Source organism: Neodiprion fabricii, chromosome 5 (assembly GCF_021155785.1).
Source record: "Neodiprion fabricii isolate iyNeoFabr1 chromosome 5, iyNeoFabr1.1, whole genome shotgun sequence".
Lineage (NCBI taxonomy): Eukaryota > Metazoa > Arthropoda > Insecta > Hymenoptera > Diprionidae > Neodiprion > Neodiprion fabricii.
This window is the reverse complement of record NC_060243.1, coordinates 20,297,346-20,324,958: the sequence shown is the minus strand read 5'-3', so window position 1 is coordinate 20,324,958 and position 27,613 is coordinate 20,297,346. Positions and strand designations below refer to the sequence as shown.

Sequence of the window (27,613 nt, the reverse complement as noted above, 5' to 3'; positions counted from 1 at the left end):
GCGAGAACTGGAATTAACGGAAATTAGGCTGTAACGGCGGTAAAAACGGGTGAACTACGAAGAGAGGGGGAAATTTGAATAAAATTGAAATCGATCAGGAATAAAGAGAAGAGAATAAACAATATAAAAAGAGGAGGAAGAAAGAGGGAGAAACAGAAGGCGCGAAGAAACAGGCGACGGACTTCTTATTTTCGGGCAGCCGTAAAAACGACTGCGAAATAAACGCCGTCGTACCTGACGTTGTGTTGTGCTGTTCTCTCTCTACACGTTGACGACCCCGCCACCTCGACGCGCGATTACTACTGCCAAAATGGAAGAGCAAAGCGTGCACAGCAGTACCAGTGATATAAATAGTGAAGAGGCGGCCGCCACCGAACGTAAGTTACTTGCACACTTTGTTGAAGACACACACGCGTGTCTCCCCCTTCGTCCCTTTTCCATAACTTTCCTGTAAACTAAAGAAAAATTCAGCAGATACTTGTGCCCATCCTTACCGACCGAGTCATTTTCTTTACTCTGCGTTTTGGGCCATGTTCTTCGGAACTCGGGGAATGTCCTAGATTTTAGTAGACGTATTGAAAATAAAAAGTGAAACGATAACTTGGTAGTATTTTCATCTTCTATTAACACCAGAAAAAAACATCACCTTTACATATGCTCAAAATAGATTTCATACAAGCTCAGCAATGGCTATGAGTGACATGTTTCTGAAAAAATCACAAATGTATCTTTCCCATCCTTCCTTTACCAAGAGTTATCTGTAAACATGTTAATACGTGTTTGAGGCTTCGATTCTCTTGTTTTTGAGCGATGCTTCTGTCCTTTACCAACCGAATGAGTTTTTTATTTTATGCATTTTTGGGCCATAGTGGCCATGTCTGCATCGCCATGTTTGGGATCACCTAATCAATGAAACGAATTTTGGATAATACTCTTGAAACTATTCATGTGATTAGTTCATCTCACATTAGTCTCTATCAAATCTGTGCAATGTAAACATGTCCAATGTACCCAAGAAAGAGTAAAATGATGTTTTGGCACTAATGTCATATTAATGCCAGAAAACACATTATCACATTTATAGGCTCAGACTAGATTTCACATAATCTCAGCCAACTTTAGACCAACATGTTTTCTGAACCATCCAGAAGAACGATGACGTGGTTCGTAACGACAGAGCTGTTACTTGTTCGTAACATGACGCTGGATTCCTACTTTACCAAAAAAGATTATTAACATTACAGATTTTCAAAATTACCCTCAAACACATTCATTAAATTCAACTTCTTTCTTGCAGTGAATTAGTCGTTAAGAGATGAAAGCCATCGCGTCGAAGTTTACAGGAAAATTGAGAAAAAATAATAGTCATCAGCATTAGTGGGTCTTGGAAATATCCTATAATCTCATATTCTGACCTTTAAAGTTAGAATCGATTTAGTTTAATTAATGAAAAACATATTCTAAAGAATTGAGCCCTTAGTAGGCCAGAAAAATTAATTTCAGGATTTTATGCATTAATTTAACCCGACATCCAGTGACAAAGATGATGATAAATAAATTACAATGTCATGTTTTTTTAACGACAGTGAGAGCGAGATCGACAGACTTGCGAGCTTTGATCGTGCTGATGATAAGATAAAGTTATTAAGTACCATCCCAACCTATCCACTCTAATTTCAACCGAATCATTACGGACCTTGGAGCTGAAAATTTCCAACGAGCCTGGAAATATGATTGAAAACCTTAGACTCATTTATTTAGTAATGGTACTTATTTAATGATTGCTCAATCAAATGCTAAATTTGATCAATTATTTATCCATGGGATTACAATTTTTTTTGCCCAAGACTCAGCATAAATTGAGCAATGAAATTTTGTTATTGCTGTTAACTGTATACATTTAAATATTCCATTGTCGGGGCCGAAACTAAATTCGTAAGTTTTACTGTGCATTTAACGTCTGCTGTAAATATAATTTTCTTATTTTTCTTCCCTCTCGTTCACTCGCTGCTGTCTCTCTCTTTTGTGTCGTTTCTGCATAAACAAGAATTTTAATGGACGGATTGACGGAACCTTGATATATCGTTTTATTATTTTTAATCAAACAAAATTATTTGTATATTTATGTATCTATTTCCTAGGCATTGATAACAGTCGTTAATATAACGTACGTTTTTCTCATTTATTGTGCTGTTCTAGTTTAATTATTATTATTATTATCGTTATTATTTATTAGCGAACATTTTACATCAGTTTTCAGAAAAAATAATTTTCCATTTCTCCTTATTTCAAAATCTAAAACGGACAAGAAAAATGTTCTTTCTGTATTTGTGCATTTAGTGGTCATTCTTATTGTCATTTACATTATCATTTTAAAAATATGTATCAAATTGCTGCGAGCCCCGGAAGCTGGTGCGTTTCAAACAACATTAGTTAAGTTAACGTCTCGTAGATATTATATATTCATGCTCATCTCTCTCGTTGTGCGACGTGATGGTAATAGTCTAAGAGCTGGTGAACTTTTTAGTTACGTCATTTCATAAACAAAATTTTCCATCTTGTCATACTCTCTTAACACAGCTAATACTTGATTCGGAAGTCTGCCTGGCCTCCAGTACTGGAGAACGCGGTGGGAGGGGCGCAAAGGGTTAAAAAAATCAATTGAAAAACGTCATTTCATAAGCGCTAATTTTTTGTGTGGTAGCAGGGAATGATATTTTGAGTTGAATAGTAAAAATGGCAGACACCTCGGTCGCTGGAAAAATGGCGGCAGACAACAATAAAGATACGCGAAAATGTATCTAACTTACGTCATACTATAAGGGTTGGAACAAAAATAAACTTTTACAGGAAGTCATCCAAATTTTATATACGAAAGGGCAGACAAATATCTTGACTCGAACACCGTGGCAGACAACGACAAAGACTGGTAAATCCGCGCAGATTTGGAAGCGGGCGCTATAGTTATTTTCGATTACCATAATGTTATTTCGTTATATTGTTATATAGCAGGGTGAGGATATGTATTTTTAAGTATTATTCATGATTATTATTGTCATTATTATTATTCGTTATTGTTTTATTGTTATTATGAATAATTGATTGTGAAAGTATAAATACATTTTTCAAGCAGAAATACAAAATATACGTAAAAAAGGCGAATTTGTTTTTATACGTCTTCAAAATCGTCAAATAATTCGTCTGAACTGTTGCCATCGTTGTACTCGTTGTCGAAATTATTTTCAACGTCCTCGTCGTCTGTAAAGTTAAAAAAAGGTAATGAAAGTGTGGCAGTGACCGTATGCACGACTAGTTTATAAAATAAATATGTATACGTGCAACATCCATGTCTTCATCTTGACTCGTGATTTGAATTATTACGTCATTGACTAAGGGTGGTGATATTTTGAAAATACATTTCGGAAAAAAATTTCCCACTCAGATATTAAAATTATACCGTGTACAACACGACGTATGAGGCCTAATATTACTAAATAACAATAAAAAATAATTTATAATAACAATAAAAAAATAATATGTAATATAATAATATATAATAACAAGTACATTCTCGATAGCTGTGAGACTCTTATATCCGAGACAGCCGATTCATGCACTACAATTTTTGCTTCAGCTTTTCTGAATACATAATAGAGATAGTACTATATTTTTATGGATTTTTTGAACCTTGCTCGAACTCGTGAAACCATACGGCGTTTTGTGAGTTCGAATCTCCTGGTATTTATAGATTTTTCTTCGTTTGTTATTTTTGTTTTTTTAAACTTTTTTTTTATTCAATCGAATGTCAGCATCTGCACACAATTTATTAATTGCGTGTAGATACTATCATTTGATGTATAAAAAAAAAAGAAAAAAAACCGGTGCGGCAGGAGAAGCGGAGAAATAAGGGGAGGGTTGATGTAGCAGCGCGGCTTCCCACCATGGCTCCACGCCGAGCACAAATCGCTGAGAGCACGAGCTTCGTAAGGCGAGCGTCGGATGGCTCTACTGTCGACCGACGGTAGAGCCATCATACGGAATTACGAGTCGCGGAAAGTTTTGCTTCAAGCGGCCCATAAGCCGTACGCTTCGGTATAACATAATTCCAAAGAAGAATGAAGGCTTCTGAATTCTTATTTGTACAGTTTTATTTGTACACCGCTTGTAAAAGATATGACTATTTTTTATCTCCCACAAAAGAGAACTGGAAGAGGAGTTTTCTTGGCAGAGAATATATTTGAACATTTATTTTATCATTACATTCCATCCATGATGCTGAGGACAGAATGTAAATAATTTTTTTCCCTTTTTTTTTGTTCATTCATTGATTCATTGATTCATTTATTTATCTATTTATGAATAAACTTCTCTTTGACCCTCATTGTTTATTTTCTTCTTATTCTTTAACACAGCTCTGATCATACCGAGAAAAAAACGAATATGTCTCGTCGGAAGTACAGGAGAAGATCCGGCCCTTGGAGCTGCTGCTCAACAGTTCAGCGTTCCTGTACTGAAGTCAGAACAAGGGACGGAGTACGTCGAAGACACAACTTACTGCACCTATTACATACTAAGCAAATTCGAGGGAGCAGATTACGACACTCTCCACAAAACAGCTCACAGGTAATATGTTACTTTAACAGGAACGAATCGAAAGGTAGGAAAAGAGGAAGAACCATAACGAAAACAGATCCTTATTCAATAGAAATGATTTTAAACAAATTCAAATAACGCCACCTGAGATATCGAAAATTTTGGGAAAGGTTTTATAATTAGAACGTTTAGAATACTCAAACCATTGCTGTTTTTCGACTCATTTTGCTCTTTGAACAAATCACGCAAAATCTGTGTCTAAAACACAAAAGTGTACGGATTTTGAATGCTCTGATTACAAAACCTTTTCTCAAATTGTTTATATTTTAGCTTGAGCTATTCGAATCTATGCAAAATTATTTCTATCGCAGAGCTCCTAACTTTGATTCCGACGATTCATCTTTAAGAACGATTATCCTCGATATATTACGTCCTCTTGAAAACAAATAGAAAAAAAAATCTTTTACTTCGCTATAGAAATCTGTGTTTGACAATCAAATTGTGAAACTTTATTTTCTCATCTTGTTTTCTTTTACTCGCTTTTCCATCCGGTTCTTTCTCGGTAAGTCTTAATCAGTTACCAACGATTATCAAATTATCAGCGTATTTTAGAGATCTTGAGTGATGAAGAATCAGGGAGAATTTAATTTGGGTAAAAATCTAAAGTTATTAATACAACAAAGAAAAAAATGTCAACAGAAAAGTATTTTCAACTCAATAAAAGTTATTTATCTAGCTTGACAGAAGTGACGAACAATTCGTGAATCGAATTGTTTCAATTCGAACAAAAAATATTCAGTGCAAAAAGCAGCAACATATCTTTCATTCTTATTCATACATTTGTAAGATTAATTTTTTTTCTTCTCTCAATAATGATTTTCATCCGTATAATAACATATTTGATTTTATTTTATTCCACTCTGTCCTTCGATTTGTCTAGAATACTAGGACCAACGGCGCTTCTCCAGCTGGCGGAGAAGAAAGAGTCCCTGCCGAGTATCAACAGGCCGATGTACACCCAATCGATGCTGGGAACGATTGTTGTTTTCACCGGTTTTAGAAAAAAGGAAGAATTGGTGATTACCGCGGTTCTTTTACCTTCTTTGCAATACTATGACAAATTTTTTTCCCTTACCTTTTGCATTTATTTACTGGTGAAAATTACATTCTCATTGCAGACCAGACTGATAAACATGATTCACAACATGGGTGGCAGCATAAGGAAGGATATGGGAAACAAAGTGACACACCTTATTGCCAATTGCTGTGGGGGAGACAAATACAGGTATGCCATTACCTTTAGGATTCCAATTATGTCCTCGGATTGGGTGCTTGAACTTTGGAATGCGAGGGACGACGTTGCGAGCAGCAGTTCCAACGACAAACTGGTAAGCAGATTTTCAGACTCTTCAACTTGTGTTCCATTCAGAGTTGCCACTCTGCCTGAAAAACATGGAATACTAATGCTTATAAAGTTTCATTTTAATGCGACGGTCTTGGGTTGCAGGGAAATTTTTATTTCAACGGCTTAAGATAGTCGTAATAATCTCTCCAATGAATTGTTACGACTTATCATCTGATATTAGTATTTACTATACTTTTCTTTCTCAACCCTGACGCTCACAATATTCTTCACAGATCGCAGATTACAAACTTAAGCCATTCTTTGGAGCAAAGGTGTGTTTCTTCGGTTTTCCCGACGACGAAAAGACGCACATGTACGAAGTGCTTCAGCAACAAGGCGGGGAACCGGCTGAAATCGACGATCCAAACTGCACGCATGTGGTGAGTCAGAATTTCTTTCCTTCTCTCTTTTTTCTATGGGGGAAAATTCTGTCATTCTTCAGGCCGATCAAATTATGCTGTTTTTGGCTGCAAAGACAAGTTTTTTCCACTTCAGTCAGCATTTAAAAAAATAACGAATCTTCACATTATATTTCAAACCCTTATAGGTACCATTCACATAGCAGTGAATGAACAATCTCAGTCTCAGTGTTATACTTAACGATTAACAGTCAATCATACCCATATTTATGAAATTCATGAAAACATAAACGTTATTAAGGAGTTTTGAGTGTGCCATCCGAACTCCTAAAAACGTTTGAGTGCTTTTGAGGACTCAGTATTGAACTGTAGTTGCCGATATCAGTGTTTGCATACTCAACCTGATAAAAATATTTCCAATCTTTGAAGAAAATCATGGTCTCGCTGAAAATCTTAAGTGTTTTCCAAAATGCTTCAGTTACTGCTACAATTCTGAACGTAATTTCGACAATTTACAGAAAATGATATAAAACCGTAGAAAACTACATCTTTGCAGAATAATAAATTTCAATACCCCTGCTTTATTGTATTTCGGAAAGTTTGGCAGCGTTGATAACGAGCGGCAAAATCTACAACTACAGCTACACAACCGCGTTTGCATATTATGTTGTAAAATAGACAGCATGCTCAAAACTCCTTAACAAATTTTTCCTAAATAATTGTTCCTTTGGTAAGAATGTTTGACGTGAAATAACGTCCAACAGTTCTAAATTTGCATTATCGATGAAAACATTCTTCTTTATGATATTTCGTCAGGCGAATTCTGACTTGGGTAGAAAAATCAAAGTAGCCGCTGTTAAACACACTTCGATTTTTATTTCGGCTCTACGCTGGTTTTCGGAGCTTGTTGGATATCGGATATTGTTTCACGCCACAGAAAATAACGGCAAGAACTGCTGTAGTATAATTTCACTTTCAACAAAGTTCTAATAACCGATAATTCAGCCCGCGGAAATCATGTGTCTACATGTCTTGCAAATACAAATACAGCTATGATTAGCTCTTGATATAATTTTGTCCATCTTCGCATTCTTGACATTTTGAATATCCCTCATGTTATTTATCGCAACGCTTTTTGTGATTGTTACCATGACCCTAAACTTTTATTTCATTTTTTTTATTTCCATTTTTCTCGTACGCTTGCTCTGCTCAGGTGACTAACAATGATGGCAGCCAGACGAGTACTTTGGATAAATCGAGAGCCTCTTGGTATCGATCATACTCAAAACAAGAGTTTAGATCGCTGACCTCTGAAAGATCATGTGACATTGAATCAAGCCAGAACTTTTCATTTGTCTATTACAATCCTTACACAAATGAGAAAATACCAAACTCTTGTCCGAGTTCAATATCTTCAATACATTCGCAGCGCTGTTGCAACTGCCTCTGTCATTTTTGCTTCTGCAATTACAACTGCGAAAAAAATTCAACCATGGTCAGGCGCAAAAGGCGGGCTGATGATTCTTCGTCTTCGCCTCGAGATGATTCGACAATGGAAAAATTCTGCGTCACAGGATTTCCCAAAACCTCAAAACATTGCCAGCGACATCGCGCGCCCAAACATCCTCGATATGATTCTGCCATATCTTTGAACGACAGTTCAATCGACGGAGGCGGAAATTATCATTCGGATGACTCTGGTTATCCGGCATTGAATTCTTTGGGATCAAGCATGTTGAATTTGACCCAACTCTCTCTTTCTCAGGCTTTTGATAATCCCACCAATCTTAGTTTCGCCTCGGTTCGCTCTCCATCTCGGATTTTTTCCACTGTCAAAAATTTGTCCAAGCAGTCTAGAAGATTTCTTACTCCCAGGCGACATGTTTTATTGAAAAGACACAGCTCTTGTATCTCTGAATCGAAACAAACTGCGAGGCTCTATTCGAATCAGAATAAAAAAATCTTCAGAATCTATTCCCACCCAAATTTATCCCGGAATTCTTGCTCCGAGGAATCGCCCCGTCTATTACAGAAGAACAACAGTTTTTCAAGTCTACGTGACATTGGCAACAATTCTTATACCTCTTGGGCTTTCAATGTATACCCTAAACGGGATAAAATTCAGAAAAATTCTTGCTGCTGCTGTTGCAGCAGAGAACGATATCTTGTGAATTATTTTCGTCGTATGTTTGGCATAAAATTCTATTCTGGTCTATTTGAATCAAAATCATGTCTGCGAAATGGGGCTGCGAAATGTACAAGCTCGGTTCCATCAGCATTCAGCTATTCAAATGACCTTAAAAATCGGGTAAACGGAGCTGGCGAAAAAACGAAGAGGGATCACGAGAAGCCAGACAATTCGGTATATCTTTTATCTCCATTAAAATCCTAGTCATGTTGGGTCGTTGTGAAACTATAGATGATAGTTGTAAAATGGGAATTTTGGTGACGTGGAATATCTTCGTGTATCTATAATTAACACCGATATCATTACTTACTTTTCGAAAGTTTTTGTTTTAAATCTCCGATAATACCAGGTTCTTTTGTGAAGATGTTACACGCACAAATTAATATTAGTTTAAATGTGTCTGCATTTATGCAATTCATGGTTTTTGTATGCTTCTAATCGACTCAAGCCGAGGACGCTAGTTAGCCATCTAGTTAGTCATCTAGTTAGTATAGAGATCAATGTTCTCATGGTGGCACATCCTCTTGAGGATTATAGCCATACGGAAAAGGAATATCCTCATGGTTTACGCTTGGCAGAATCAATCTAGAAGTTAGCCATGAACAACGATGAAACAAAGTATTATCGGTCGATAAAAATGTAGTTTGAATTACGTAATGCATATGCATTTTGGTCAAATGTATCCCGAATTGTATAAATGCAGGTGAATTTCCTATAATCAACGTCAAATTGACCATTCAGCATTTTCACGATTTAACCCTATGTCTTTCTGGGCAACGGAAATTCTTTGTTAACTTGTGTAGTTATGGTGAAATGGCGAAAAAAGCTAGGAGGTGGCTGCATTTGTAAAGTCTGAAAAGTATTTTGGTCCTTCAAATTTTGATCAATGCTCTTCCAGGCTTATTTTAAAGTCTTCCGAGGGCCTTCAGATTATTGCCAAGACTTTCAGACTCTTGAAGCGTTTAACAGGCATCCAAAGTCTACGGAAGTCATTTGAAATCCTCAAATGCGTAGATAAGTTGAGAGCGTCTTTGCAGAACAACCAAAGATTCAAAGACTAAGATCTTTTTCGTCACTGTTTTTGTCTTCCCCTTGAAATTTATCATTTACGAGGCTGCTCTGGTGGAATTCGACGTTGACGTCTATGAAATCATGATAGTAAATTCGTAAAAATCATGCCATTTCTTTGTTTTTGCGATAAATGAAAAGGTATTAGGTTGGTTTTGTTCAGAATTGCATGTAGAATGGCGCTGGTGTACCTTCTTTTGCGTTTGAGATACGTGAACCTGGAATCGATTAGGGCAACCTCTTAAAACCTTTCCCACGCGTCTCATTACATGTATGTGAAGCATTTACAATGTTAAAAAATGTTGATGTAAATAAAAACAGCTGTCAAAACCTCAACATTTTAATTTATGTCTGAATTCTTAATTGTCTTCGTGAATTTCCCCTGTGTATTTTAGCCATGTTGTTTTTGTTGTAATTGCCATTGATCGACACAACTTTCACTTTCATCGATATTGTTCTTTGTTTTATTTTGTATCTTAATTCAATCTTTCTCTTATCATTCAGGTCGTCGATGAATCCAACGTCAATTCGCTGCCTGACTTGGCCTCTGTGAGAGCCCACATAGTAAAGGCTGAATGGTTTTGGACCTCGGTCCAAAATGAAGGCGCCGCATATGAGAAAGATTACCTCTTCGAAGATGTAAGTCAATTATGAAAAATTTATCTAAACCATGTATATTTCTCAGCACCTCTGAATTTCGTCAAATTTTTGCTTCTATCCCGATGTTCTGTTTCTTATGTTTTTCATCAAGAAAAATGAAAACAGAAAAAAAGCAAACTCACAAAATACTTCCACCAGAAAAATACGACGATGAACAATTTCGACAAATCCATTTAATTTCATCTTCTTCTTTCTCTTTGACTAGTATTTGGAGTCTGTAATGTCCCCGATGGCGATGGCGAGGAGGGACAGTCAGGCAGCAACGCCTAGAACCGCTTCGACGAAAAGAAAGCGCAAGAGAATGGCCGAAACTTTATGTAGTCTGGTACAAAACGGTGCTGATTCGCCGGCAGTTCATAAACGACGGTCGAGTATCAGTGACGCTGGTCATCTCAGCGTAAGCGGCAGCTTTCTTGACTGCACTTCGAGTCCCGACAAACAATTGGATGGTAAGAAAGTAGACTTTACTTGTACTTTTGCTGTTCCGTGAGTTTTTTTTATTCTTTGCTCGCAATTTACAGGTCCTTACTTTTTCTTGAAATTCAATTTAGCTGCATATTATGTGCACCTTTGTTTTTTGATGTTTCCTTTTTTGGTTTTTATATTCTTTCGTTTTACAACTCGCGTATCTTCCTTCAAATTATATGGTTCAGTTTATCAGTCAAATACGGATTCTTTTTCTCTATGATTTTTGAAAACTTTTGAATTTTTATTTCGACTGTTGCGATTCCATTCTTGTTTGTACGTTTTTTTGTTCAATTCATTTTATCTTAAACTCGTAACCACGAATATTCTCCATGAAAATAAAACCGGGTTTGAGATCGATTTAAAGAGAATAACAATTTTGGAAAAGACGATCGAAAAGACTCATTTTTTTTTTCTCAATTTGCGCTTAAAGCTTGCATGGGTGTTAAAGTTGGATAGAGATATATACAGTAGACTGTATCAAAAAAATCGATTATTTTTTTCTTTAAAAATTCATGTCGAAAATATTACTGGCGAAATCACAGAAAAAAGTTGCTGTCCAAGCATTGGCTCTTAATATTAATATTTAGAAGTGCTTCATCGCAATTTTCTATTTCCCATTCAAATAACATGAGAATATTTATTTTAACTTTGGTATTTTATAACTCATCAATGCATTAGTGTACTGATAGGAGGTCAAAAGATCAAAAGCTTTTTAAGGAGCTTGAATAACTTTTGAAAGAGTAGAATTATCATAAAATGATGAGAGATTTTTTTTGTATCCTTACAAAAATACGTGTTGATCCTATCAGTACACTAATACGTTGACGAGTTATAAAATTCCAATGTTAATAAAAAAAAAATTTCCCATGATATTTAAATGGGAAATAGAATATCGCAATGAGGCACCTCTAAATATTGATATTAAGACCTAAAACTTGGACAGCATCTTTTTTTCGTCATTTCGGACAATATTTTTGATTCGAATTTTAAAAAAAACAATAGTCGATTTTGTTGATACAGTCTGATATACAGGGTTCTCGTTTTCTCTTTTCCTTTTTTTACTCACGTTTAATAAGTCTAACCTAAGAAAAATTCATCATTTACTTTTACTACTCTGATTTTTATATAAAGAATTTAAATTTTCTTTGAAAACAATAACTAAAACTAACTCTTGGTTATCACTAACGATTTTCTTGCTTCTGTTAGGTGGAAAATGAAAATAATGAATTAACTAATAGTAACTCTCAGTTCTTATCCTGAGTAAAGTTCTTTTCACTTCTTTCAAGTTAAAAAAAGAATACAACAAGGTTCATTTGTTTACATAAATTTTACTCGAATTCTTCTTTAATGTGAGAATTTTTCTGGAGATTTTTTGCTCTACTACCACACAAACATAAATATTTGAAAACTCCGTGAAGCGTAAAAGATGAATCAAGAACCCTGGTTATTATAAGTATAATAATAATAACAATAACAAAAATAACTCCAACAACGTAGGTTTGCTTCTTTGCGTATAACGGTGATAATGTTAGTTAAATAAATTCGTGTAATTGGATTGATCGTGAGAAAACTAACTGTATAATACGAACCATACTACGAGAGGGAAGAAACAGGGTGCTTATTTAACTACCGGTTAACCGACAGCAATTCCAGAGGTTGAAGCGGTGAGCACAGAAGCGGGAAGGAAAAATCTCTCGCCTAGGCATCAAGTTTTCCTTGAGCTAGTTACAACGGAGTCAAACTACGTGGGAATCCTCAGTACGATTATGACGGTAAGGTTTTCTGTTTTCCTCCAAGATTTTCCCCGAATAAGCCGCGTATTTTCATTCTCGATTAGCTGTTCAAAGAACCGCTTGAGGACTTGATAGAAATGAGCGGCGAATTGTTGAACAGCACCGAAGCGAAGATAATATTTGGCAACTTTCCACCGATTTACGAAGTGCATAAAAAGATGCTCGAGGAGCTCAGGTATAACGCTTCTCACTGGGCGGAAGACGTCAGCATAGGGAATATATTTTTAAAGTACGCGCCTGACTTGGTCAAGGCATATCCGCCGTACGTTAATTTCTTCGAGAATACAAAGGAAATGCTCGATCAATGCGATCAGAACAAACCGCGCTTTCACGCCTTCCTCAAAATATGCCAAACCAAGCCCGAATGTGGCAGGCAGAGCCTTAAGGAACTTCTTATCAAGCCTGTTCAGAGGCTACCCAGTATTAGCTTATTGTTAAACGGTAAGTTGAAACTTTATATATGCTGTTATGAGTCAAGACAAGTTAGGAATCTAGTTGAATTTCTTTTCAATATTGTTATTTCAATAACGCGAAAACTGCTGGACTGATCGAATTCCAAATTTCACCAATTCTAAGTTGAGGAAAACTGTAGCAATTGAAACCAAAATCATAGAAATCCGTTTATCTGTTCGTGAGATATCGTTTCAACATTTTTCAAATTGTTATTTTCTTATTTGAATAACTCGTAGAATACTACTTATAATGATTGAGCTCAAAACTAAATTAGTTCTAAGTCGACGTAAAACCTTCTCTACTCTCATTTTCAGATATTCTTAAGCACACAAGTAAAAGCAATCCTGACCACAGTGCGTTGGAATTGTCGATAAGTAGTATAAAAGAAGTAATGACTTATATAAACGAGGACAAGAGAAAAACGGAAGGGCAATTAGTGATGTTTGACATATTTAACGACATTGATAATTGCCCAGCTCATTTAGTATCTTCACATCGTTCTTTCATTGGCAAATGCGAAGTGATGGAATTGGGCGAAGGTTTGAGCGGGCGAGGCGATCATCTCGTCCTGTTCCTCTTCACCGACACTTTGGAAATATGCAAGAAACGCTCAAAAGCTTTCAATTCCCTGAAAAGTCCGAAGGAAGCCAATGGTCTTCATCCCACTAAACTTAGCCAAGGAAAACCGTACAAACATATAAGAATGCTCTCCCTTAGCACGATAAAAAAGGTCGTCGATATTCGCGAAACTGACGGTTAGTCTTATGTTATTTATTCTCGGAAACGATGGCAATTTTACATTGCAAAGGAAATTAATTTTGGAATATTGGATATCAATTTTCCGACCGTAGTGGCTCAGGTGCGAGCACTCGAGTCTACGGAGCGGGAGGACTCGAGTTCAAGTCCCCGGCTTATCAATGAGGCTCTCTGAACGGCAACTCGCAAAAATTTAACACGGGTCACGCGGTTCAAGCGCTGAGTTGCTGGTCGGCGGTTTGAACTCGGTTCAGTTACACTCTAGCCAGATTTCGTGCAGTTTTCCTTGTCCCTCATGCGGATGCGGGTGTTTCTATTGAAAATCTTAAGTTTGCTACAGCCGCATAATGTTTGGTTACTGATCCATTTTCCATTGCCCCGCACAAGCCAGAAAGTGGCTTTTGGGGACATACCCTATCGGGTATGGCGGGTGTAGGCAGTAATAAATAAAAAATGGAAAAATTTCTGTTGTGTCAAAAAGCCTGATCGGTCAGTCTATCTAACTGAAACTTTATTTTCATCTTTCCCCTTTCCGTTCGACAATTCGCAGAATGTCAGAAGGTGTTCGCGCTGATGGTGAGAAGTAATCAAGAGTTGAAGGAGAAATTATTTTCATTTACGATAACTGACGAGGAAGTAAATAAAACTAATTATCTCAGAACACTCTGCCGGCAAATGGCTAATTCCGTTTGCAAAGCAGACGCAGTAAGTTCTATGCACATATTTTTCTTTTTTTTCTTCCTATTCCTCAAATCTTCGTTGCTTATTTATATTTTATTCAGAACGTGTTTGGAATACTGTTATTTTTTCATTGTTCATCAAACTTGCGTGATTATGTTTTACAAAAATATGTGACGAATGAAATGAAATAAAATTCAGTTCTTTCAGTTGCTCACATTCGTCCTTAGCCCGGCTTTACTGTTTGCCCATTTTCAATTTCGTATTCTCATTTTCTTTTTCCATTTTTTATATAGTTTTCTTTTTCAGGACACATTTTTAATCAGTTTGGATTCTCATCAGCTTGAAATTGACACGAGCGACGTAGCCTTAGGAACTTTAAGTAAAGCATTTAAGTAAGTTTTATTTATTCTATCCTTTCACCTCTATTTATTTTCTTTTTCGTAAAAACTCTCATACAGTTTTTTTTGCCTATAAAAACACACAGAAACGTACACATGTTGTATCATCTCTCTCACTATTTCTGTGTATATCACTGTCTCTCTTTAATTTCGTAATTGAGATTACATTATTTTGCAGAAAAAAAAGCAAAAAATCTTCTCTTCTCTTTTTTAATTCAATGTAGTAACAACAGCACTTATAATAGTAATAACAACGATAATAACAGACAACACGACAGTGCAGTAACAATGATAATATTATTATAGATCACTTATAAACGGTTTTTTTTTTTTTTTTTGTTCCTTTTTTGTAAACTTTGATAACCAATTTCTCCTGGACTTTACGAAATGTTGAACGATATGTTGAAACTTGCACAGATTTACGAAAATCGTCGTAAGAGTCAGCCATACCGGCTAAATTCTCTGCAATTTTTTTGCAGGACACATTCTCAGTTATTAGAATTTAATTAAAGATGAAATTATACTTCAGTAGCTCGTGCGGTAATTTTCTTTGGCGTAAAATAATATTTGATATCCAAGGAGTTCAAAAAACTAACGTAGAGCCGAAATAAACTTTGGAATGTGTGCCTAACAGCGGCCATTTCCATTCTTCCACCAAAGTTTAAATTCGCCTGACGAATATCCAAAAAAAACGAACAAAAAACAATGCTTTCCTTGATTATGCGAACTTAAAATTGTCCCGTTGTATCTTTATCATATAACTCGTAGATACCGTTTCATTTTCGTGAATATAACCCGCGAAATTTACTTTTACGTGTTTACAGGTGTTCCAAAAAGAAATGGGTACGATTGACTCTTAAAATTGGCGATTTTGTTTAACCGAAAGTTGAACCGTGAAATCAATAATTTGTAAGATGTACATAAGAATGTTATGAGAAATCAAAATTATAATTGAAAAATAAATCTGACAAATTTCAATCTTGTTTGCCATACTGAAAGCAAAAAAATGTTTCATTGTCATATTAAATTTCTTATCATACTCGCTCATTCTTTTTTTTTTTTTTTTTTTCTTATTGTATAACTGTCGTTCGTTGAATTTTTCTTCCAATTTGCATATACAAACACACACACGTTTAACTATACATCTATACAGGGTGAGGCATTTAAAGTGTTACCGAGCAATAGCACTCGATCTATTGATGATATCCAAAAATGTTTGAGATTAAAGTTGTATGGTTCGAGAAGGCCTACAATACAAGATCATTCTAGTTATGTAAAGTATAAAAATAGTCCAAAAATCAAATCAAATCGGAATAATCACTTACAATGGTTTCGCTAACCTTGGTTTGGATCAACCTGCAGAAGATGCTTGAAGCGATGACCCTCGACTTGACTATAAAAAAACACGAGACAGACGTCGAGCGATTTGCAATGAAACGAATGCAAGCAGCAGGTAAATGGAAAAAGAAAGTGGAATTATTCTGGGCGTGTATTAAAATTTTCACGTCAACACAAGTCCATCCGTATCACATTTCATCACATCAAGATTTGTATGGCAATAATTTCCTAAATCGCGTCAATTTCTGTAATTGGATTCGTTGAAAAATAAGCACAGATGTCTCGTTATTTAGGTATGTGCTTATTTCTGACAGAGCTAACTTTACAAATACTGAAATTTCGAATAGGCGTAATATGCACTATTGGGCAAATGAGAATCCTCGATGGATGAGAACCATTTCAACATCCGTGATCCGTTAATTGTTGGTGCGGCATTGTCGGCGATCACGTAATTGGTCCATATTTTTTTGAAGACCGCTCGACTGGGCAAGTTTATGCAAAATTTCTGGAAAACGTCCTGCCACCATTACTGAAAGACGTGCCTTTGCATTTTCGGATGAACATGTGAAAGCAACACGACGGTTCACCATCCCATTATGCTCTGTATTCGAGACAAGTGATGAGTGAGATTTTTGCCAAAAAGTGAATAAGACAAGGCGATTCCGTAGCTTTTGGACACCTTGTTCGGCAGATCTAACGTCACGAGATTATTTTTCATCGGGTTTTGTCAAAGAACGCGTCAACCTGATGACACGAAAGAAAGAATGCGCCGAGCATGTGCCGAAATTACACCACAAATGGTGGCTGAAGTTAGAAAGTCTTTTCATCAGCGAATAAACAAGTGCTTACGAGTCGAGAGTCATCGCTTCGAGCATCTTCTATAGATTAACCCAAACCAAAGTTAGTGAATCCCTTGAAAGTGGTTGTTCCGATTTGATTCGATTTTTGGAATAATTTAATACTTTGCGTCATTAGAATGACCTTGTATCGTAGGTCCCTGATTTTGTCTCGAAGTCAGTGATAATGTCATTGAAAAAAAAATACACGCTTCCCATTAAAAAAGTGAAACTGACCTTGACGAAGCTTCAGCGCCTCCACCGAAAAAAAAAATAGGATCATCCAGTATGACGGCCTTCTCGAACAATATAACTTTCATCTTGGATATCATCGATTGTTTGAGTGCTATTGCTCCGCAACACTTTAAATTGCCCACCCGGTACATACACACACAGATATATTATTTGTAAATTTCTTTGCATGTGCGATGAAACAAAACAATTAATGGGGCGTCGTACCCGCGGTTTGGTTGCAGGAGCCTATTTCATAACTTTTACCTGGAGTATATGGACCCGTATGTGTTCCTACTCAATAGCATGTGTGAAACCACGTTACATGTCCCACTGCCGTCAGTTTACAACCCAATTATCAAGGCTGATTATTTTTTATTTTTTCGCTTCTCGTCTCTACAAACAGAAAAAAAAAAAAAACAAAAAACAACACCCCCGCCTTTGCACCCTTTTAGTTGTTTTATTTTTTTATTTTTCTGCAACCTTTAATCCCAACCAATGCCGCCGCTTTCTTAAATTCTGCCGCTTTTATTATTATTCTTTATTTATGCATCGTTCGATTTATTATTTTCATCTTGATCGTATTTCAGTTGGATGGTATTTTATCTTTCGATTAGAACCTTGTTTCTTTTATGAGAGTTTTACTATTTCAATGGTGAAATTTTCCCGTTCTGAGACATTATATTATCCTGCACGATCGGTGTTTCGTTCTCTCTTCGTTTGTTGTTTCATTCTTCCAAATTTATTTTATCAGCTATCTTAAATCTCACAGATAGAAAAACATGGACGAAAATCTGTTCCGAGTCTCCAAGTAATTTTTCAAGTAATATTCACTAATATTTTTCCTTGTCTCTGTCCGTTTTTTTTTTTTTTTTTTTATTACATGTTTTCTATCTTTGATGTTATACGAATCAAATTTCCACCATCTGTTTTCACTTATTTTTGTTCAGTTTTCAGTTTTAGTTTTTCGCAATTTTTTTATTACTTTATTTTATAGTACGAAATAGAAATAAAATTTTTGCAACAGTTTCGTAAATATTTCAATGAAATACGATATATGATCCTGAATTCTTCAGGATACAATTATTTGTTCATTAAATCGTCCATTTTCCACGCTTTTTGAAATCACTGCAGTGAATTTCTCACCACGTTTCACTCTCGTGTTATTTTTGCGTTTTCTTTTTCTTTTTTTTTTTTTCGAAGTTTGGTAAAACTGTTGAGCTTTTATCTTGAACAGTTTCTTTAATTTTTTTTTTTCTACAAATTTCAGCTCAACAAAATAGAAGTCCCGGTCATTTTTCATCTTTTTAAGGTTGTCAATAGAAAACCACGCATCAAGTAATCGAATAATTAATTGTACATGTAATAATAAATCGTCGGGTGAAACGTGGTGGTACAGAACAGAAACAAGAAACAATTTAAAGAAATTCGAAGCTTGAATCCTCTTGTTTGTCGTAAACTTTGCTATCGCTAGGGATGAAATTATTACGGTTAATATTATCGGCGTAATAATGCCGCGTTTGATTGGTCGTAAACAGAAAAAAGTAAAATCGTTACGTATCAAACAAGGAAGTCTATAAAAATATGAAAAAAAAATAAATGAACAGAAAGAATGACCAGTAACAGCCCGAAGTACGTGAGATAAAATCAAATGCAAATATAAAAAAATACCCAAGCGAAAGAAAAGTTTAATTATTTGCAATATTTAACAAATGAAATTAAATAAAGTAAAATAGACTTAAGATGGACAAATTATTGTTTCTCGACTACATTAAATTTATGTTTTTTCTCTTTCCGATTGAACAACACCAACAAAAAAATGAACAAAAATAATAACAACAAAATTGAAAACTGGGCAAAAATTACAATGCAACGACAGGTTTGCTTCACGTACAAGGATGAAAGTCGGAAGGGCATTTAGCTTTAACAAAACGCCGAGTAAATTGAAGAGGGCAATGTCGACGATGATGTCGCCGTTTGGATCGACCAACAGTCTCACGCCTGCCAGCCAACAACTTGCCCAGATGCGGTTAGCCAGCTGTAATAACATTAACGTTAGTTGACATTTTTATTTTGCACGGTTCAATCATTCAATCGTATAATTAATACCATTTCATTTACGGATCAATCGGTCCGACCGTTGGAATGAAAAATTATACAAAGCGGCAAACCCGTTTAAAAAATCACCAGTAACGATATTTTAGTAAATGATGATAATCACCAATAAAAAAAACATCTCTACGTGCGATAAAAATTAATCTGAGCAAATTAGAACAACGCAAGCCACGATTTCAAACGACTACGACTATTTTGAAAAACATTTTGTGATTATAACATTGAAATGCTTAAACTCTGGCGTTAATGTTATTCACTTATTTTCTTCGGCATAGAGGTTCCCAGTGATCGCCTCATCAAATTTTTAGATATTGGTTTCTCCGGGATGTATAAAACTTCGTTTCTAAAAGTATGGTGTAACAAATGATCATCAACCATTAAAATCGCTATTTATAACTGTACTGCGATTTACAATACCTTGAACATTTTTCAAACCATTCGTGACAGTTTGGTCAACGAGCAAAATAAGCTCAAAATATTAGAATCGAACATTTTTAAAGTTCTGACCATAAAACTATTTCCAAAATTTTTGATACCTGAGTTTGTGCCATTTGAATTTGCTGAAAATCATTTGTATCAGATAGCAGTGATCCGTTTCGTTCGAGTTCTCCGTCGTTTACGCAAATAGGATTACGGGATATTTTTTTAAACTCCTTTTTCTCTTTCCAACTCTAAATTCAGACGATGCCCGACGAATTTATCCACGATTTTGTCTCATTCGTTGGTTCTTTTTTTTTTTTTCTTTTTTTCTTTAAAATCGACGTATTGTATTCCTGATAAGTAAAATTTTGTCATTCAATCCGAATATCAGACAAAGCTATTAAATATTCTCAGTGGTTGCAGACGGTTGGACCAATTTGGTGTTAAACATTAACAAATCCGGATGGAAATTTATATTTCTGCTGTTGTGTGTTTTTTTTTTTTTTTCCTTCTTATATTTTTCTTTTACAGGAATTGGGTAACGGCGGATCAGGATCGCCGACGAGAGACGAAGTATTGGTAGCTCCTATGTCTGTGCAACCCACGAGAAAGGCGAAATGCAGTTCGCTCAGCATGGCGTCGTTGAGAAGGTTGTAACGATACTCAAGCATCTAAAAAAAAAAAAAAAAAAAAAATTGCACACAGTTCATATTTAATTGATGCGCCGCTGTTTCAAGCTCTGCTGTTTTCACCCCGCATACGCTCGCCTCCATTTCTCACCTTCATCGCTAGTTTTGTTCTTGTTTTTGTACACAGCTTTTACTACATCTAGACGAACAGATTGTGTTTTTTCCCCTACCTCTTTATATTCTAAGGTACGAGGCTAAGATCTGATTAAATTGTACAATATTTAGCCAATAACTTGACGGGTAACAAATGTATTATTTTTTTTTTTTTTTTCCTTTTTTCCTTTTTTTACGGATTCTCTTTCGTTTTTCCGTCCACAATTTTTGCTTCTTTATGTCTCTTTCAATCGATCGGTCAAATTTATTATTATCCTCTAATACGTCGGAACGATCAAAAATTCTTGTCGGCCTATCGGCGTTAGAGGAGAATGAATGAAAACTAGGGAAAGAAAATGTGAGAGAGAAGATGAATTTTCGAATAATGCGAATCGTCTAGTTATGGGGAAAAAAAAAAAAAAAGAAAGAAACAAAACACCCAATGTCGAGATATATTCAAGCGAATATCTAATGATCTCTTGTACCGTTTTGTTTTTCGTTTCTTACTCCTTCGCTGTCGGTTCTTTTTCTTCTCTCTCACTTTCCTCAAAAACAAAAACAATGTTACATGAAAAAAGTTAACGATGGCTGCGCGTTCAAATCAATGATAGTAATAATAATCGATCGAAACATAAAAATGACGACAATAGTAACAATAATAATAATAACAAAAATTATTATAATAGTAACGGTAGGAATCATAATAACAATGATAATGATAGTAATAATAATTATGCCGGACAAATTTATTTATTAAAATTGAAATACCTAACGAAAAAAAAAAAAAAAAAGAATTACTGGTATACCAAACAATATTCAAAGACTAGAACGTAAAAAGTAAAAACGACAACTAGAATTGTACGTGTTCAAGTTGATGTTCGTAATTATCAGTATTATTATTAATGTTATCGATATTTTCATTATCAATATTATGATTGTTATTATTATTCTTACTATTATCATTATTATTATTATATTTATTATAACCGAATAGTATTAGCTGTTACGTTAACTTTTAGTACTTTTTTTTTGGGTCATTATATCTAATTTTGTCTATAATATTTATTTTTTAATTACAATTACCGTTATTATAATGAGTTTATTACTATTCTTATTATTTCTGGTATAATTATTAATACTATCGCTAAGTAATATTGCTGTTAATGTTTCTGATTATTATCATTAATGAATCACAAATCATATCTAAAGACATATTATAAATACACGCATAGTATTGTGTAAACCGCATATGATAGATTATTTGCATTAACTTTAACATTTTATAATTGTGTATCACACACGATCATTATCCACGCTATTCTCGCATCGTTACGCACACACATACTCATAATTTGAATATATTAACAGATAATCACGCCGGTTTGAAGATTAATATAAACAAATATTTATAATATAATACTTTGTTTTGTAATAATAACAAAAAACGACAGCAACAACATTAATAGTACGATACGATGTGATATGATCCGGAGATACGGTGAAATTCAACGACGCGAACGTGATTTTCTTGCTGTTTTTGTTTCCTCTTGGAATTTCAATGTATCTTGATTGACGTGTGTTCGTTTCAATTTCAATTTTTCTTATCTTTAATTTTTTTTTCTTTCGTTTAGAGTGGGAGATCCGAGCATCGATTATGTACACATACTTGTTAAATTTGTAGCGTCAGATAAAACTCAATATTTTCGGTTCGTAAAATGAACTAAGAAGATAACGTGAAGGTGAAAAATCTACGTTTCGCGTAGCAAAAAAAGAAAAAAAACGGCATAAAAAAATTGATTAGTCGTAGGAAAAAAAGAAGTTTTTAATTAAACAGGCAGCCACTCGCTTCACTTCATCCGCACATCACATTGCTTTGCGTTACGTACTAATCGGCAGATGCTTAACAATGACGATAATAATCGCTGCAATATTTTAATTTTATTTTCACTTTAACATCGTGCTTTTTATACAATGTTATTATTGTCCGTAGTGTTTCGTTAGATATGCATATTTATATCGAAATAGCTTGAATCTACAATCAGTACGAATCTAACTAATCTTTAATTTATTACTTTTCTTTTCTTTTTTTTTATTGTTCTACATTCCATCAGAAACTGTTCAGAGGAAGTTGTTCAGGACAAGTCCGAGCTCTGAGGTACAGTATGATATCCGCTCCATTATTATTCACGATTAATTAAATATCCAGACGCGCGGTTATTGACATCCTTAAACTCGGAAGATGCGATTTTGCGATAGTCAAAATGTACAATAACCTGCCGTATATAATTATAGAAGCTCTTTTTTCGTCAGTTACTTTACTTTTGTAATGATTCGATGTCGCGAAATGAAAGTTTGACAGCTTGCGTGACGTTTTCGGTGCCTTTGTTTTCGTTAAATTCACTCAAAACGATTAGCTATCACCAACTCCTGGTACTATTATCGGTTAACGATAAGATTTGAACAATATCTTGCATCCCCTTCGTTTTCGTTATCTTCTTTTTAAAGGCAGAATTTTTTTTTTTTTTCAACCGTATTTTATCAAACATAATACACCTCGACAGAATGGCCAGCGGTGCTGTACATTTGCCAAAAATATTCATCAATGACAGCCGCAAACAAGAACGACAACGTTGAGTTATATCTGGTGCATGGAGATACATACCTCTTAAATATTACTAGTACCGTAAAAATAATATTAGTAGTAGTAGTAGTAGTAGTGATAATAATAATGATAATAATAATAATAACAACAACAACAATAATGATAATCGAAATGTCGGATCGAATTTTTGTCGCATTATAAATATAGAGAGAAAATAGCATGTACGCGAGAAAAGGAACAAGAAAACTGAGAACATAAATATGTGAAAGTAACTTGAAAACGTGATTGAATCACAAATGAAGACAATCACAAACGATAATAATAATTATTACTGTTATTTAGTTCCATCGATATTATTATTATTGTTACTGTTGTTGTTGTCATTATCCAAGTTACCTGTAGTTATGGCGAAAAATAATAACAATATCAACAGGCAAGACAAAGGTGGGAATGAAATGATATTTGTTAGAAGAAGAACGTACTTTGTAATAATTTATTGTTTGTAAGATACATTGGAATATTGGTACAGTATATACATAGTGTGTATTATATATTATAATTATGATGTATATACATATAATAGTTCTGACCCGGTGTTGAATATTTAAAATTAAAATCTATAACTATAACCTACGTTTAGATGATAATGCGGTAATGATGATAATGAGTGAATAAATCTATAGATTAATTACATACCGGTGAGCGTAATGAACGGCAGCCTCGTGTGATATTGTTTCTATGATAAGTATGTAGTTTGACAAATGTTGTATGACGACGATGATGATAGTAATAATGAAGGTAATAAAGAAAAAAGTGGAGAAAAAAAAAAAAAATCTTTACTTTTGCCGCGTTTTGTTTCTCTTTTATTTTCGCGTTGTGCAGATTTCATTGCTCGATTATGTATAAATAAATATGAAAACATACCGCAGCCCCAATTTAAAAATGTAAAGCATTTGCTCTCACGTGAGTAGATAACCGAACGATTGGATGAATGATTTGATAAATAAATTACAAATGGATGATAATAGGAGAAGAATGTACGTTGAAAAGTGGACACTAAAGCGTGTAGGTTGAATCCGAAGTTAAACAGAACAGATTGAATTGTCATATAAATAAATCCAGTGACATACGAGGATAAAAGTTAATAATACTGTAGAAATGTAAGTAGGGAATGAATAATTATAATTGTCGGCAGTTAGCCTGTGAATAATTTATGAATATTGTAATATTAATAACAATAATGATAATAGTAATGATAAGAGTAACAATAAATAGATATACATATAAATATATAATACGTATACATATAATAAAATAAGTACTGTTAATATTTTGTTTCGGTTACTATAAATTTTATTGGTGTGATTTATCGACCATATCTAAATTATACGTGCGAATTTCCGGTATCGAAGGTCAAATGGAACAACTTTCAAATACTCAATCCTTTGGCCCTTTGTGAGGGGGGGGGGGGGGCTAAAGTGTGTTTGCAAGAATTGCTAAACGTACAAAGGAATGTACGACGATAAAATGAAAATTTTTGAAAGTGATACTTATACAGAAATACGAACGAAAGAAAAAAAAATTCAATCAATAAAGAAAAGTGCCTGAAAACAAATGACAAATTGTCACTAGAACGCGCTCATATGACCAGATGTTGAAACGTCGAGGTTTACATCTGTAACGACCACAAGGTCATCAGTTATCACTATTTATGCAATACAGTCATTACCTACTCAAATTAGCTAACAAACTTACATAGAGCATAACAAGAACATTTTATGCCTTGATAGGTTCCTTGAGTTACATAATAACTTGCAAAATTTTCAAAGTTGGAAGAAACAAGATCCCAAACCCACTGCTAGAAACTTTATCTTTACACGATTGGGCATAATACGAAATTTACTTCTTGTATCATTTGAAATCGAAAAAAAGAAGACTAAAACACAATTCTTCATCTGCAAGATTATTTGTATTTATAGCTCTTTCAACGACCAGAAAAAAATTCAACTAACAAAAAAGGTATGACGTATGAAATTTTTTAAACAGTTTTCTCTGCAGGTGAATGGATTCTGTATTTTTAAAAATTTCTTTTAACGGATAAAATCACTCTTTTTGTTTCTAATATTTCCGAAGATATTGAAGAAATTAAGATCACGGTTTTGTTGCTAATATTTCTGAAGATATTGAAGAAATTAAGATCACGATTTTGTTGCTAATTTGTGAATTCCTAATCAGGAATCATGTATACCCTTATGCGTGTATGGAAAAGGTATTGTGCTATAGAAAGAGATGCGAACGTGAGCAGGAAACTCTACGAGCTCTCATGTTACGCAGATAAATCGGATAATCTTGGGAAAAGAATAGGTGAAAATAAACGAAAAAAGTAATGTTCAAAACCCTACTTACGGAATACGGTACGAGCTTAAGATAATTCGCGGTTTTTCATTATTGTATGAATTGGATTCAACGTTGCAGAATATGCTTCTTTCAATCCTTGCAATTCTATGCTGAATTCCTGAAATCCAATGAGTATCTAGAGGCTCCTACAAGTAGATTCGGAGACGAGAAGATTTTGTGTGCCATAGATCGCAAAAGATAACCTTAACCCCTTTGAGATTTTTCAGCTAAATCTGAAACGACTTTTAAAAATATTGAAACCGATTTATCCCGACATTACTATGTCAACGGACTTTGGCAGAGAAGACTAATCAGCAATCTTAAATGGGTGCCATAGTCGATTTCGACGTTGTCGTATATATCTCGAATTATTCAAGTCTACGTATCTTAATGTCAAATGCAAAAAGGACATAACAACCCCATTCTACATGCAATTGTGAAGAAAACCACTCCAAAACGTTTTCATTTAACGCAAAAATAAAAATGTATTGGCGTGGTTTTGTACAGTATTGCATGTAAAATGGGGCTGTCATCCCCTTTTTTGCATCTGAGATACGTGGACTTGGATAATTCGAGATTTATACGACAGCGACGAAATAGACTAACCTCCTCCCATTAAGTAGTTGCAAACAGCAGACCAAAAATTATAGCCAGAAATGTAAAAATTTTGTCAATGACTTTTCTGAATTCCTTGGTGTTCAATTAGTCTAGAAGGGATCATTTCAGTCGATTCTCGAACAAAAAGTTTTCGATACAAAAAACAGGCAGTGTGACCCTCTGTATTTTTTCACTCAATTTTCGGTGGTTCTTGATAAAAATCTAGAAATTATTAATTTACACCTTATGTGTTGACAGCATTTCGCCAGGAAAAATGATTCCGGATCTCTCATGTCGCTGCGAATAGCGGAATCACAGATCGAGCCAAAGAACGAAGAACTTTTATAGTACTGTGTTCGCATTATTTTAGTTTTCGTCCTACTATGTTCTTAATGCCTTTTCCAGTTTCTGAGAGTCAAATCAGTGAAAAAAGGTCCTAAAAATTTATATCGCGATGTTAAATCCGTTAGCCCAACAAATCGCAACAAAACCTCAGAAACTCCGTGGAATAAATCTTCAGATCGTGTACGCATGTGGAACGCTGAAAAATTCAGCGGCTGAATGTAATGAGAAATAAAACATTAATCGACACAAGTTCGGGATCATCAGGTCATGCGCTATACAGGACCTAAATATTCACATTTATATCGGGAGTCTGTTGAAAATGACAACTACGAGCCACGCGCACATCGCCAACACCAGATATGGACAAGTTTTAGTTCGCAGCACGTGCGCAGCATTTGTCCGCTACGCTCGGCTAAGGTAAAAGTTGTGTGCAAAGTCGGCACTTTTATCACAGTATAGACGTTGAATTCCGAAGGACTGCATTGTCCATCGTCTGCTGAAGTTTAATGCGCACGCGCTACAAGTTGAGAGCAGCTGTTTGGCAACCAACGGTGATAAATTTAGACAACAGCTCCCCTTCGATGTATATAACCTCAGAAATTATCTCAATTTACGACGGTCAAAATCAAAATATTTGAATTTAGAGAAGGTTGAGCGACGTGGCAAATAGCCCCTCTCGGATTGTAGCGGCGCGGTGACGGTTCATTAAATTTTAGCAGTCGACACATCACGCAGTCGTTAGAAATTCATTGCGGGTACACTTGGGGACAATGAATCTGAGACGGCTAATTTTTTACACTAGACAATTATGTTGGCAGCACAGAGAAACCTACAGCGCCACAATCGGCCGAGCGCGAAACCAACTCAATCTCAATAAACGTCACATAACCCATGACCGTCGACTCTAACCTTGGAATACGTGTCAATCCAGGAAGTCATTATTCCCGCGGTATTCTAAGATTAGATTCGACGGTCATGAGTTATGTTACGTTTATTGAGATTGAGTTTGTTTCGCGCTCGGCCGATTGTGGCGCTGTAGGTTTCTCTGTGTTGCCAATATAACTGTCTAGTGTAAAAAATTAGTCGTCTCAGATTCGTTATCCCCAAGTGTACATGCGTGAGAAATAC

General features: G+C 35.1%; 1 protein-coding gene across 11 annotated transcripts; it reads left to right on the top strand.

The window, feature by feature from the left end:
• LOC124183730 (protein ECT2) lies at nucleotides 1–23,979 on the top strand. 11 transcript variants are annotated; one of them, XM_046572621.1, is made up of 17 exons: nucleotides 1–377; nucleotides 4,413–4,623; nucleotides 5,534–5,669; nucleotides 5,772–5,981; nucleotides 6,232–6,378; nucleotides 10,118–10,252; nucleotides 10,479–10,722; nucleotides 12,395–12,513; nucleotides 12,579–12,975; nucleotides 13,302–13,742; nucleotides 14,294–14,448; nucleotides 14,731–14,816; nucleotides 17,473–17,565; nucleotides 19,107–19,281; nucleotides 20,294–20,412; nucleotides 22,656–22,699; nucleotides 23,106–23,979. In XM_046572621.1, exons 1-16 carry the CDS (start codon nucleotides 311–313, stop codon nucleotides 22,696–22,698), a joined length of 2,778 nt encoding a protein of 925 aa, XP_046428577.1. In that variant the 5' UTR covers nucleotides 1–310; the 3' UTR covers nucleotide 22,699; nucleotides 23,106–23,979. The 11 variants fall into 11 exon arrangements, with proteins under 11 accessions (XP_046428577.1, XP_046428578.1, XP_046428575.1 ...); XM_046572622.1 differs by having other exon boundaries at nucleotides 12,386–12,513; nucleotides 17,473–17,511; XM_046572619.1 differs by having other exon boundaries at nucleotides 12,386–12,513.
• Nucleotides 23,980–27,613: the final 3,634 nt, after the last annotated feature.